At 41.1% G+C, this 15,209-nt stretch overlaps 1 protein-coding gene across 38 annotated transcripts in view; it reads left to right on the top strand.

Annotated features, from left to right (window-relative positions):
• Positions 1–15,209, top strand: part of TTC23 (tetratricopeptide repeat domain 23) — a 112,167-nt gene that overhangs the window by 42,635 nt on the left and 54,323 nt on the right. For all 38 annotated transcript variants that reach the window (XM_054531938.1, XM_063716745.1, XM_063716746.1 and 35 more), the window contains one exon: positions 4,663–4,840. In XM_054531938.1, coding sequence (XP_054387913.1) covers positions 4,663–4,840 — 178 coding nt within the window. The remainder of the gene's footprint in view (positions 1–4,662; positions 4,841–15,209) is intronic.

Below are 15,209 nucleotides of genomic sequence, written 5' to 3'. Positions count from 1 at the left end.
GCCTAAGGTGGGAGAATCACTTGAGCCCAGGAGGTTGAGGCTGCAGTGAGCCATGATCACGCCACTGCACTCCAGCCTGGGCCACAGAACAAGACCTGTCTAAAAAAAAAAAACCTTAAATCTAAGACTGAAACTACTGGAAGAAAATGTTGAGAAAACACTCCAGGAAATTGGTCTGGGCAAAGATTTCTTAAGGAAGACCTCAAAAACGTAGGCAACCAAAGCAAAACTGGACAAATGGGATCACATCAAGCTAAAAGGCTTCTGCACAGCAAAGGAAACAATTAACAAAGTGAAGAAACAATCCACAGAATGTGTGAAAATATTTGCAAACTACCCATCTGTCAAGGGATTAATAACCAGAATAAATAAGGAGTTCAAACAACTCAGTAGAAAAAGACAAGTTGATTTTAAAACAAGCAAAAGATCTGAATAGACATTTCTCAAAAGAAGACGTGCAAATGACCAACAAGTATATGAAAAAATACTCAATATCACTGATGATCAGAGAAACGCAAATCAAAACTACAATGAGATATCACACCCCGATTAAAAATGCCTTCTATCAAAAAGGCAGTAACGGATGCTGATGAGGATGTGGAGAAAGGGGGACACTCATACACTGTTGGTGGGAATGCAAGTTATTACAGCCACTATGGAGAACAGTGTGGAAGTTCCTCAGAAAACTAATAATAGAACTACCATATGATCCAGCCATCTCATTACCCAGTATATACCCCCTCAAAAGGAAATCAGTATATCAAAAGAAATACCTGCACTCCCATGTTTATTGCAGCACTATTCACAATGGCCAACCTAGGACTCAACGTAAGTGTCAATCAGTGGATGAATGGATAAAGAAAATGTGGTAGATATACATAATGGAATATTACTTAGCTATTAAAAAAGGATGAAATCCTGTCAATTGCAGCAAAATGGATGGAACTGGAGGGCATTATGTTAAGTGAAATAAGCCAGGCACAGAAAATATCACGTTCTCACTCAAATGTGGGAGCTAAAAAGATTTAAAAAAAAAGAAAAATTGAACTCATGAAGATAGAGAGCAGAATGATGGTTACTACAGGCTTTGAAGGGGAGTAGGGAGTGGGAGATGAAGAGGGGAAAACTATTGGATATAAAAATATAGGTGAATAGTGGGAATAAGACCTAATGTTTGGTAGTACAATAGGTTGACTATAGTTAACAGTATTTTATTGTGTATTTTTAAATAACTGAAAGAATGGAACTGGAATGTTCCTAACACAAAGAAATGATAAATGCTTGAGGTGATGGGTATGCTATAACCCTGATTCGATCATTAACTTTGTGTGCTTATATCAAAATTTTACATGCACCCCATGCATATATACAATTATTATGTATCCATAATAATTTAAAATTAAAAAAAAAAAATTTGTCTTCTAATCCACTTGGAGCTTTGGTGTACATGGTATCTCCTTTTATATATCTTTTGTTTTTATTTATGTGTTCTTACTTTTAGTGACGAGTATGTATTCTTATAATACATTATTCTGTTTTTTTAAAGTTCAATTGGATAAGAAAATGCCCACCTCATTTGCACAATAGTTCCAATCAGTTTCTCTGATTTTGCCTATTATTTGGACTTTCCAAACTCTTATATGGTTGGTGTTGGGGTGGAGCTGAGATCACAATTGAGCCCGTTTCAACATGGGGAAAAACTGAGGCTGTTGCATATGGTTGGGAGGAGAAGGAATAAAAGATATGATCATGTGTAGACATTTAATACTCATCTGTGTGATGTGCTTCTGTCTGCAAAGCACTTTCATGGACATCTTATTCAATTCTCACAACAACCAGTGTGTTCGGATGACGGAACCAAGGTTCGAGACATTTTGTTCTTGTCGAAGCTTTGTCAACAAGGCTGCTCGGACTACAGTTTGGGTTTCCTACTTCCACTTACTTACAACTGATTTTCCTGCCTCTCATTTTCTGTTCTTTTCCATAACATTTTCTCTGGGAGTCAGGTATTTGAAGGATGACTTTTGAGACCTGAAAAGGTGACCTGGTGTTAACTTGGGATGATGTGCTGTGCTTTTGGCTGAGATAGCTAGTGGGTGGCTACAAGTTTTCCGTGGTCTTCACCTATTAACAAACCCCCAAACACTTTTCTTCAGTGACTTATCTCAGGAAAGAAGGAATTTTTTATATATCCATGAATACATGCCTTGTTATTGTTTTCTTTTTTGCTCATTTATGAGCTTGATTACTAAACTTTAAATACTGCTTTCTTTAAAAGCAGTTGCCCAGATGAAATTATCTTGGTGTTTGTACTTCCTTCATTTCTCTTCTGTGACTTTTACGGGCAGTCTGGGAAACAAAGGACCCATTCTTTACTTCAGTGGCACACTGTATCATTTATGAACATGAGACAGGAAAAAGATGAATATTTTTTTCCTTCTCTCAAATATCCATGGCATTGTCTGAGTTCTCTAGGCTAAATTAGGTGGAAAAAAATCTGAAATCATTTTGGAAGTATGTAACTTTCTCTAGATTCTAGACCAGAGGTCAGCAAACTTTTTCCCTAAAAGCCCAGATAATAAGTATTTCAGATGTTGTAGGCCATATGGTTTCTGTGGCAACCAATGAACTCTGTCATATTTCAAAAGCAGCCATGGGTGATATGTAAACGAATGGGCATGGCATTGTGCCAATAAAACTTTATTTACAAAAACAGCAGATTTGGCCCCCACACCATAGTTTGCTGACCCCCATTTTTAGCTATTTAAGCTTTGTCTACCATGGAATCTAAGTCTTTGGCTAAATGATTTCTTACCAACCATATGTTTCTGAGACTTTCTATCACCAAAGGTTCTAATGGGTTTTCTCTTCAAATATAAAGTATGATATTTACAAAACTAAGAATTACCCCCTACATTCTAAGCTCCTTCAGCATCAGAAAGGAAGCCCACAGAAAGGAAGCCCGGTATTACTGGGTCGCCTATTAATCTTTTTGCTTCCCAGATGAGAATTTCTACAAGCTGTAGCCCTCCTTAGTCCCTGAACTCTTCCTGAGTTTTTAAACCTCTTCACAATTATAGAAGGTATCCAGATTAATAAACTGTTGAATCAGCATTTTATTCCACTGTGGCCATCTGGACCACAGATCCAAAAAGTATCTTTACTTCTATCAGTTAATTCCTTTGGAGAGCAAAAATAGGTGTGAAAAATACCCAGTGGTTGAGGTGAAAATAATACCTATTTTTTGTAGTCTTTTAGTTTTCTCTTAGGCAGTTTGGGAATCACAAGGCCTTTTGGTATTAAAAGTTCTGGAGTGGAGGGCAACATAGGAGGGATTATAAATTTTGCACATAAAATTTTTCCATGAAAGAAAAGGTTCCTAATAGTCTTAGCAAATATGCTGGAGAAGATTATTTTTAAATATGTGCTGTGTTTGCTGAAAAATATGTAAGGATACATTTTTTATATGAGAGATTCTTATTCTAAGAAGGTATAGAAATATTTTCCCACTGCCACCTTTACTTATAATTTCTAAATTAGCATTTTTATGATATAAAAGTAACACATTTTCATAGAAGAAAGTTTGGGAAATTTAGAAAAGCACAAACAAGAAATGTAAAATTACAGTCTAACAGCTTAGAGATAAGTATTGCTAACATAGCAATGGCTTTTGCCATCTTTCTGTGCATATGTGTACATGCAGATTAGATATAAAGTTTTCACATGCCTGAGATGATATACGGAATATTTTGTAGCCTGCCTTTTCACTGAAGTATATAGAATGGGTAAACTACTGTGTCAATAAATACGGATCAGCACTAATTTTCATGGCTACATGGCATTCCACAGTATAGATGTACTTACTGTAACCTGCTTGCAGTCTCCTGTTGGTGCATTTTAAGTGCTTTGGACTTTTCCACCATTATAGAGAATGCTAAGGTAAATGTTCTATATATATCTTCTTGCCCTGCCATAGTATCACTTCAAGATGAATTCCTAGAATTGGAATTAGCAAAATTGTATGTGTGTGTGTGTGTGTGTGTGTGTGTGTGTGTGTGTGTGTGTGTGTACATATGTGTATGATTTAATATAGAAAAGTTTATACCCAAACTATGTTCTCCTCAACAGTTAATGAGAGTGCTTCACATCCTCCCCAATACTGGGAAATTTCTAAAATTTCTCAACAGATCAGTTATTAGCATCTCAGCATCCTTTCCTTGATGATTGCTATCATTGTTTTGTGAAGTATTTAACAGTGTTTAAACCAATACCTACCCATATAGCACTTACTATGTATTAGAGGTTATTCTAGGTTTTTATGAATATCAATTAATTTAATCTTTTTGCATTAATTAATCTTCAATTAATAACCCAGTGAAGTGTGGGCACTGTTATCCTTAACTCACAAATGAGGAAACTGAGTGACTGGAAGGTCGTACATCTAGTCAGTGGTGAAGCCAGGACTTGAACCTTCCTGGTGATTCCAGAGCCCATCTTCTTAACCACCATGCCCTGCTGGCTCTTGGAGGAAATGCTTAGTTAGCAAGGAAACGAACCTGGACACCAGGGATCAAAGAGTCACATCCCAACTACCAGCTCACCTATATTTTCAGTATTTTCTATTTTAATTATTAAATAAAATAATTCCTTTGATTTTTTTAGGGTGTGTCAAGGTCAGAAGAAATCAAAAGAAGCTTTGTCCCACTATCAAGCAGCTTTGGAATATGTTGAGATCAGTAAAGGTGAAACAAGTCATGAGTGTGTACCCATATTGAGAGAATTAGCAGGTGTAGAGCAAGCCCTGGGACTCCACGATGTATCCATCAACCACTTCCTCCAGGTAAGCTACAAGGTCCTGGCTACCAAAGCTGTTCTAGGCTCAATGCTTCTCATAGACACAAGTGGCACAGCAGCTCTGAAAATGCCTGGCTTTGTCATTTGCTCTAGATAAGGACAACACTTGGCCTAGAGTAGATGCTCAACAAAGGTGTTTTTATCAGATGGCCATGTGGGCAAGTGCTGGTACTTGTCCCCTGTTAGTAGTTGCACAAACCACAAACAGCCTGAGATGCCCTAAAGGTGGTTTCTTTACCTTTAACATTTATTTAGAGCGTATGTTACCAAACTGATAAGGACTTTTTTTTCTACATTCTAAAGTCTTCACCTGAAGCCACGTAGAGTTATGTCTGTTAGCTGCTAGTCTACTTTATAAGATTCCTCAGTGAGTGTGTCCATCAGGGTTCTCCAGAGAAACAGAACCAATAGGATATGTACACACACACACACACACACAGACACACACAGACACAGAGAGGTTGGTTTTTTTGTTTTTGATTTTTTTTTTTTTTTTTTTGGAGAGACAGGGTTTCATCATGTTGCCCAGGCTGGCTTCAAACTCCTGGGTTCAAGTGATCCTCCTGCCTCAGCCTCCCAAAGTGCTGGGATTACAGGCATGAGCCACCAGGTCCAGCCTCTCTTAAGGAACTGACCCATGCAATTTAGGGGCTGGTAAGTCTGGAATCCACAGGGGAAACTCAGGCAGGATTTCTATGTTGCAGTCTTGAAGCAGAATTTCTTCTAGAAACCTCAGTTTTTCACTCTAGGTCTTCAACTGATTAGATGAGGGCCACCAATATTATCCAGGGTCATCTCCTTTAAAATCAATTGATTGTGAATATTAATCACATCTAGAAAATACTGTGTATTCACTGCAACACCTAGACTAGCGTTTGACCAAACAACCTGGCCCCATAGCCTAGCCAAGTTCACATGTAAAATTAACTGTAATAGTGAGTTTTATGTCTTTATATTGTATCATGCCAAAGGCACTTTTTAAGAAGTTTTTCTGGTAATTTTTTCCTGTAAAAGTTGTGAAATACAGACCAATCCATTCTTGTTATTTGAAATGAGATACAGTGACAAGGTCCTAAGAGTACTTCAGTAATATTTCTTATTTTAATTTGTCTGACAATTTATACTCCTACTCACAGTTTGTTAGAGTGCCCCTTTTTCTCACTTTATCTGGATTGTCTCTTCTAATCATTATTACCACCCTGTGATGCATTATTATTTCCCATTTATAGATAAGGAAGCCAAGAATTAGAGAGGTTGAGTGATATGCCCAGGAGTACACACCCAATAAATGGCATGCTCACATTCAAAACCGGTACTTAAGAAAGATTGTTCTGGCTGATTTGTAAAGAATGGATTGGGGAGGTTGTGCCAACCATAGAACTAGACCACTTAGGAAGCTATTGAGGTAGCCAAAGCTGAGAATGATGGCAGCTTGAACTAGGATGAAGATAGTGGGGATGAAGAGAAGTAGATGGATGTAGGAAAGATTTAGGAGGCAGAATTGATGGGACATGGAGATTGATTGGATGTGGGGGAAAGAAGGAGGGGAAAAGTTATAGATGACTCCCAGGTTTCTGGCCTGGACTGCTGAGTAGATGTTTGTGCCATTTCTACCAGAGAACTGGTGTGTGACTGGGTGATGGCGAGGTGGCAAGCTGTGTTTTAGATGATGAGTCTGAGATGCCTGTGAGGCGTACAAGTGGAAATGACAATAGGCAGTTAGATAATCGGGGCTGGTGCTCAAAATATAGGTCAGAAAGTTATCCACTTACACATAGTGATTGCCCTGGGAGAGGATGAGATCACCTAGGGAGAGTTGATGGAGGGAGAAAGGAACTGATGACAGATTCTTGAGGAATTTCAGTATTCATGGCTGAAGTAAAGAAGGATTACCTAGCAAATGAAACAGAGAAAGACTGCCAGGAAAACAAGAGGAAAAGGAAAAATGAAAGTGATGTCCTCTGTCCCTTTCTTTTTTCTTTTCTTTTTTTTTTATGAGTGGAGTCTTGCTCTGTTGCCCAGGCTGGAGTGCAGTGGCACGATCTGGGCTCACTGCAACCTCCACCTCCTGGATTCAAGCAATTCTCCTGCCTCAGCCTCCCGAGTAGCTGGGATTACAGGTGCCCGCCACCATGCCTGGCTAATTTTTGTATTTTTAGTAGAGACGATGTTTTACCATGTTGGCCAGGCTGGTCTCGAACTCCTGACCTCAAGTGATCTGCCCACCTTGGCCTCCCAAAGTGCTGGGATTACAGACGTGAGCCACTGTGCCTGGCTTCCCTCCCTTTTTTGATACCTTTCACTGTTTTGGAGGACATGGAATTCCAGAGAGGATAAATAAGTTTGTAAAGAGTGCCTGATACATAGTGCCTGATACATAGTGCTAAATATGGATGTTTTAAATTTTCTCTTTCCTTTCCTTTTATGTTATTTTTCTTTTCTTTTTCTTTCATTGATGACTTTGTTGAGGTGAATACTGGGGTGATGATAAGAACAGAAACCAGGCTGGGCGCGGTGGCTCACACCTGTAATCCCAGCACTTTGGGAGGCCAAGGCGGGTGGATCACAGGGTCAGGAGATCAAGACCATCCTGGCTAACACAGTGAAACCCCATCTCTACTAAAAATACAAAAAATTAGCCGGGCATGGTGGCGGGCGCCTGTAGTCCCAGCTACTCGAGAGGCTGAGGCAGGAGAATGGCGTGAGCCTGGGAGGCAGAGCTTGCAGTGAGCCAAGATCGCGCCACTGCACTCCAGCCTGGCCGACAGAGCGAGACTCCATCTCAAAACCAAAAAAAAAGAACAGAAACCAGATTATATAGCAGGTGAGATGTGAGGGAGCAAAAATAGTAAGTGTAGTTGGCAGTTACAAAAAGTACTGAGATGCTTTTGGGGGAAGACAAGCCTAGACAAGAGGGCAGAGCACATGGTAAGGTCTGAAGGTTAGACGCTTGACACATTCAGGAAGCTATAAGAAGCTCCCTCTACTTGGGCAGTGGGAATGGCAAAGGCAGTAGATGGGTATCCTTTAGGTAGGTGTTGAAAGTCATGTTAAGGAATTTGAGCTTCCTCCTAAGGGCAGATGAAGGTTTTCAGGCAGGGAGATTGGCATCATCAGATTATCATTCTGGAGGGATCACTCTGTGTTACAGAGAATGGACTGGATGGTGGTGAGATAAGCAGGGGGATAACTCAGAGATGATGACTGCAGCAGTTCCGGTTGGGGGTGAGACAGCCCATACTCAGGTGTTGCTGGTGAAAATGGAGAAGCATGGACAGATCTGAGAGATATGTGTGGAGTAGACATGACAGGCCTGGGGGTTGTGCACATCTCAAGGAGGAGTCCAGCTTTACACCAGGTTTCTGGCCTAGGTCACTGTGTGGCTCATGGCAACATTTACTTAGCATAGGAACACTGGCGGGTTTACAATTTTTGTTAGTATCAATAACTGTAAATATTCTTATACAAAAACCTTTTATAGTTTCTTGAATTATTTCCAGGGGTAAATGTCCAGAAATTAAACTAGTAGGAGGAAGTTCATATGGATTCATATTAGCATTCTGCCACAGAATTGTTTTTGATGTACCTCACCACCAGCAGTTTTTTCTTTGTTCTTAAATGAAGCAGTTTTGTACAAACCATGCCAGCTTTTTACATTATTTTACTCTCATTTTACAGAATAGAGTCTCAAATTTACTTTAATTTTTTATCTTAACCATATCTCTCAAACTTTTTTTTTTTTTTTTTTTTTTTGAGACAGAGTCTCGCTCTGTCGCCCGGGCTGGAGTGCAGTGGCGCGATCTCGGCTCACTGCAGCCTTCGCCTCCTGGGTTCAAGGGATTCTCCTGCCTCAGCCTCCCGAGTAGCTGGGATTACAGGCATGCTCCACCATGCCCAGCTATTTTGTATTTTTAGTAGAGACGGGGTTTCACCATGTTGGCCAGGCTGGTCTCGAACTCCTGAACTCAAGAGATCCCCCTGCCTCAGCCTCCCAACAAAGTTTTTAATAGGCTTTTCTTTTCTTTTTTTCTTTTTTTTTTTTTTTTTAGCAGTTTTAGGTTCACAGCAAATTGAGTGGCATGTACAAAGATATAGCCCCTGCCCCCCACCATGCATAGCCTCCCTCACCAGAGTTATTATTATTTGTTATAATTGATGAGCCTACATTGACACATCATTATCACCTAAAGTCCATAGTTGACATTCAGGTTCACTCTTGGCATTCACCCATTGTACATTCTGTGGGTTTGCACAAACTTACAGCGTCATGTATTTACCATTATAGTATCACACAGAGTGGCTTCATTGCCCTAAAAATCCTCCATGCCCTGCCTATTCATCTGTCCTTCCCCCTAAACTCTGACAATCACTAGTTTTGTAAGAAACCACCAAACTGCCTCCCAAAATGGCTATACCATTTACATTCCCACCAGCAATGAATGAGAGTTTCTGACACTCCATATCCTTCATATCCATCAAGTATCCAAGCCAGTACTTGATGTTTTCAGCGTTCTGGATTTAGGCCAGTCTAATAGGTGTGTAGTGGTATCTCATGGTTCTTTTAATTTGTATTTCCCTGGTGATACATGATATGGGGCATCTTTCCATGGGCTTGTCATCTGTATATCTTCTTTGGTGAGGTGTCAAAGTTACTGGCCCATTTTTAAAATCAATTTATTTTTCTTATTGTTGAGTTTTTAAGAGTTCTTTGTATATTTTGGATAACAGTCCTTAATTCAATATGTCTTTTGTAAGATTTTCTCCCAGTCTGCGGCTTTTCTTTGAATTCTCTTGACAATGTCTTTTGCAGAGCAGAAATTTCTAATGTTAATGAAATGCAGCTTATCATTTCTGTCACTCATGGATTGTGCCTTTGGTGATATATCTAAAAAGGCATCACCAAGTCCTAGGTCATCTAGATTTTCTCCTATGTCATCTTCTAGGAGTTGTTTTGCAGTGTTGTTTTGTTTTGTTTCTGTTTTTGTTTTGAGATGGAGTTTTGCTCTTGTTGCCCAGGCCAGAGTGCAATGGTACAATCTCGTCTCACCAACCTCCGCTTCCCAGATTCAAGCAATTGTTCTGCCTTAGCCTCCCTAGTAGCTGGGATTACAGGCATGTGCCACCACGCCCGGCTCATTTTGTATTTTTAGTAGAGACGGGGTTTCTCCATGTTGGTCAGGCTGGTCTTGACCTCCCGACCTCAGGTGATCCGCCTACCTCGGCCTCCCAAAGTGCTGGGATTATAGGTGTGAGCCACTGCGCCCAGCTAGTTTTTATTTTACATTGAGGTCAATAACACATTTTTAGTCAGTTTTTGTGAAGGGTGTAAGGTCTGTGTCTGAATTCTTTTTTTTTTTTTTTTTTTCTGCACGTGGATGTCCAATTTTTCTAGCACAGTTTGTTGAAATAACTATCTTTTCTTCATTGTATTGCCTTTGCTCCTTTGCCAAAGATCAGTGGACTATATTTATGTGGGCCTGTTTCTGGGCTCTCTATTCTGTTCCATGATCTCTTTGTCTCTTCTTTTGCCACTGCCACACTGTCTTAATTACTGTAGCTTTATTGTAAGTCTTCAAGTTGGGTAGTATCAGTCCTCCAATTTTGTTCTTTTCCTTCCATATTTCATTGGCTATTCTGGATCTTTTGCCTCCCCATACAAACTTTAGAATCAGTTTGTCAATATCCACAAAATAACTTCCTGGGATTTTTATTAGGATTGCATTGAATCTGGATATCAAGTTGGGAAGAATTCACATCTTGACAACATTGAGTCTTCCTATCCAATTTCTAAAAGTTGTTCTCTAAATTTTTCATGACTAAATCCAGATCTATCCTCAACGTCTCAGCTATCAGTTCCTAAAGTTCGAAACTTTAATAAAAGTTTCAAACTTTAAAACTTTCTTTTTTTCTTTTTTTTTTTTTCTTTTTGAGATAGAGTCTTGCTCTTGCCACCCCGGCTGGAGTGCAGTGGCATGATCTCAGCTCACTGCAACCTCCACCTCCCAGGTTCAAGTAATTCTCCTGCGTCAGCCTCCCGAGTAGCTAGGATTACAGGCACCTGCCACCACACCCAACTAATTTTTGTATCTTTGAGTAGAGATGGGGTTTCACCATGTTAGCCAGTCTGGTCTTGAACTCTTGACCTCAAGTGATATGACCACCTTAGCCTCCGAAAGTTCTGGGATTATAGGTGTGAGTCACCATGCCCAGCACAAACTTTAAAACTTTCAAAAGTTCAAAAAAAGGGTCTCAGCTACCAGTTTCTTAAGTTCATGGAATGATGTCAGTGATTGTATTAATCCATTGTCACACTGCTGATAAAGACATACCCAAGACTGGGCAACTTACAAAAGAGAGAGGTTTAATTGGACTGACAGTTCCATATGGCTGGGGAAGTCTCACAATCATGGCAGAAGGCAAAGAGGAGCAAGTCATGTCATATGTGGATGGCAGCAGACAAACAGATTGGTCAGGGAAACTCCCCCTTATGATCCTGTCAGATCTCATGAGACTTACTCACTATCACAAGAACAGCACGGGAAAGACCTACCCCCATGATTCAGTTATCTCCCATCAGATCCCTCCCACAACATGTGGGAATTATGGGAACTACAAGATGAGATTTGGGTGGGGTCACAGAGCCAAACCACAGAGATTTGGATGGGGTCACAGAGGTGGGGTCATTCTGCCCCCGGCCTCTCCAAAATCTAATATCTTCACATTTCAAAACCAATCATGCCTTCCCAACAGTCCTCCAAAGTCTCACCTCATTTCAGCACTAACTCAGAAGTCCACGGTCCAAAGTCTTATCAGAGACAAGTCCCATCTGCCTATGAGCCTGTAAAGTCAAAAAGCAAGTGGTTTCTAGATACAAAGTGGGTACAGGTATTAGGTAAGTACAGCCATTCCACATGGGAGAAATTGGCCAAAATAAAGGGGCTACAAACCCTATGCAAGTCTGAAATCCAAATCTTAAGGCTCCAGAATGATCTCCTGTGACTCCATGTCTCACATCCAGATCACGCTGATGCAAGAAGTAGGTTCCCGTAGTCTTGGGCAGCTCTGCCCCTGTGGCTTTGCAGGGTACAGCCTCCCTCCCAGTTGCCTTCACACATTGACGATGAGTGTCTGCAGCTTTTCCAGGCACATGGTGCAAACTGTCAATGGATCTACTATTCTGGGGTCTGGAGGACGGTGGCCCTCTTCTCACAGCTCCACTAGGCAGTGTCCCAGTAGGGACCCTGTGTGGTGGCTTCCACCCCACATTTCCCTTCTGTACTGCCCTAGCAGAAGTTCTTCATGAGGACCCCACCCCCACAGTAAACTTCTGCTTGGGCATCCAGGCATTTCCATACATCTTCTGAAATCTAGGCAGAGGTTCCCAAACCTCAATTCATGACTTCTGTGCATTCACAGGCTCAACACCATGTGGAAGCTGCCAAGGCTTCAGGCTTGCACCCTCTGAAGCCACAGCCCAAGCTCTGTGTTGGCCCCTTTCAGCCAAGGCTGGAGCAGCTGGGACACAGGGCATCAAGTTCCTAGGCTGCACACAGCATGGGGACCCTGGGCCCAGCCCGTGAAACCACTTTTTCCTCCTAAGCCTCCAGGCCTGTGATGGGAGGGACTGCTGCAAAGGTCTCCGACATGCCCTGGAGACATTTTCCCCATTGTCTTGGTGATGAAAATTCACTCCTCATTACCTGCAGCTGGCTTGAATTTCTCCTTAGAAAATGGGATTTTCTTTTCTATTGCATTGTCAGGCTGCAAATTTTCCAAACATTTTTGCTGTCTTTCCCTTTTGAAACTGAATGCCTTTAACAGATGTGAATTCAAGATTCACATCTTGAATGCTTTGCTGCTTAGAAATTTCTTCCACCAGATACCCTAAATCATCTCTCTCAAGTTCAAAGTTCCACAAATCTCTAGGACAGGGGCAAAATGCTGCCAGTCTCTTTGCTAAAACATAACAAGAATCACCTTTGCTCCAATTCCCAACAAGTTCCTCATCTCCATCTGATTCCACCTCAGCCTGGACCATATTGTCCATATCGCTATCAGGCTTTTGGTCAAAGCCATTCAACAAGTATCTAGGAAGTTCCAAACTTTCCCACATTTTCCTGTCTTCTGAGCCCTCCAAACTGTTCCAACCTCTGCCTGTTACCCAGTTCCAAAGTCACTTCCACATTTTTGGGTATCTTTTCAGCAGCACCCCCTCTGCTGTATTTGCTGTATTAGTCCGTTTTCATGCTGCTGATAAAGACATACCCGAGACTGGGCAATTTACAAAAGAAAGAGGTTTAATTGGACTGACAGTTCCACGTGGCTGGGGAAGCCTCATAATCGTGGTGGAAGGCAAGGAGGAGCAAGTCACGTCTTATGTGGATGGCAGCAGGCAAAAATAGAGATTGGGCAGGGAAACTCCTCCTTATGATACCATCAAATCTTGTGAGATTTATTCACTGTCACGAGAACAGCAGGGAAAGACACAGAGCCAAACCATATAAGTGATAATATGCACATAGTCATCCAGAAAGGACCATTTCTCCTGACAAAATTCACTGAACTGAAAGATGGCCTCCAAGAGCCAACACCAAGAGTATGCATTCAAAGATCTGAGTTTGGTTTAGAGAAGCATTCCCCACACTGTGTTCCATAGGTTACTAGCATATCATGAGAGTTCATAGGTCTTCCTAGAAAAAAGTGTTTGTGGTTAAATAAAATTGAAAGGTATTAAGTTGAAATCAAACACATTTACTTATGGCTTTATAGTGCATTAAATATGCCAATTTGGATTATGAATCAAGAGTAGATCTAATGAGTCTGTGAGATACTAGTGTCCCCAGGCCACAGTTTAGCTTAGAGAAAGAAATGTAGACTAGGCGCGGTAGCTCATGCCTGTAATCTCAGCACTTTGGAAGGCCAAGGCAGGCGGATCGTTTGAGCTCAGAAGTTCAAGACCAGCCTGGGCAACATGGCAAAACCTTGTCTCTACAAAAAAAAATACAAAAATTAGCCACACGTGATGACGCACACCTGTAGTCCCAGCTACTCGAGTGGCTGAGGTGGGAGGATCGCTTGTGCCTGGGAGGCCGAGGCTAGAGTGAGCCAAGATTGCATCACTGCACTCCAACCTGGAGGCCACTGCACTTCACCCTGTCTCAAAAAAATAAAAAGAAAAAGAAATATAAATGTCTAAAAGTAGGAATCAGCAAAGGAATTCAAATATGCATGCGGCATGTAGGTCTTGTCACTCTCAGGAGTCCTTAGCACTTTGGGAATGGGAAGTGAGTTATGTAGTGCCTTTCATTTGTGGCACGCTGATTCACCACCATTGTAACGTATTTTGCCACATTTATTTTCTCTGTTTATCTATATAGACATACATACAAACATACACACATATATATACAGACACATATACTCAGAGATGATTGTTTATATTTTTTAATCATTTGAAGATATGTTCAATATATCATGTCTTTTTATCCCTGAATACTTCAGTGTATGTTTTATAAGAACAAGGAAATTAGCCAGGCGTGGTGGTGCACGCCTATAATTCCAGCTACTTGGGAGGCTGAGGCAGGAGAATCACTTGAACCCAGGAGGTGGAGGTTGCAGTGAGCCAAGGTCACACCACTGCACTCCAGCCTGGGCGACAGAGCAAGACTCCATCTAAAAAAAAAAAAAAAAAAGGAACAAGGATATTTTCTTATGTAACCACAATACAGCTATCAAAGCCAGGAATTTTCTTTCTTTCTTTCTTTCTTTTTTTAGACAGGTCTTGCTTTGTCATCCAGGCTGGAGTGTAGTGGCGCAAACACAGCTCCCTGCAGCCTCGCCCTCCCAGGTCAAGCAATCCTCCCACTTCAGCCCTTTAAGTAACTGAGACTATAGGCGTGCACTGCCACACCCAGCTCATTTTTATATATTTTTTTTGTAGAGACGGGGTTTCACCATGTTACCCAGGCTGGTTTCAAACTCCTGGGCTCAAGCAATCCACCCACTTCAGCCTCCCAAAGTGCTGGGATTACAGGCATGAACCACTACTCCTGGCTTTTCAGGGAATTTTGAACATTGGTCATATTCCTTTTTGTCCGTTGTCCCAATTAGGTCCTTTACGGCAGTTCTTTTTCCTCCAATGCAAGATCCACTCCAGGATCATGTATTACATTTAGTTGTCATGGCTCTTCTCTCCTTTAATCTAGAATAGTTTCTCACTCAGTCTGTCTCTTATGACATTGAAATTTTTGAAGAATATAAGTCAGCTGTTTTATAAACTGTTCCTTAGTTTGGGTTTGTCTAATGTTTCCTCATGAGTGATGCATGCCGAGCTAGAATACTACATAGGGATATTG

Source organism: Pongo abelii, chromosome 16 (genome assembly GCF_028885655.2).
Source record: "Pongo abelii isolate AG06213 chromosome 16, NHGRI_mPonAbe1-v2.0_pri, whole genome shotgun sequence".
In the NCBI taxonomy this organism is placed as follows: domain Eukaryota; kingdom Metazoa; phylum Chordata; class Mammalia; order Primates; family Hominidae; genus Pongo; species Pongo abelii.
Note: the sequence above shows the minus strand (reverse complement) of the source record. Positions and strands in the feature narration are given on the sequence as shown.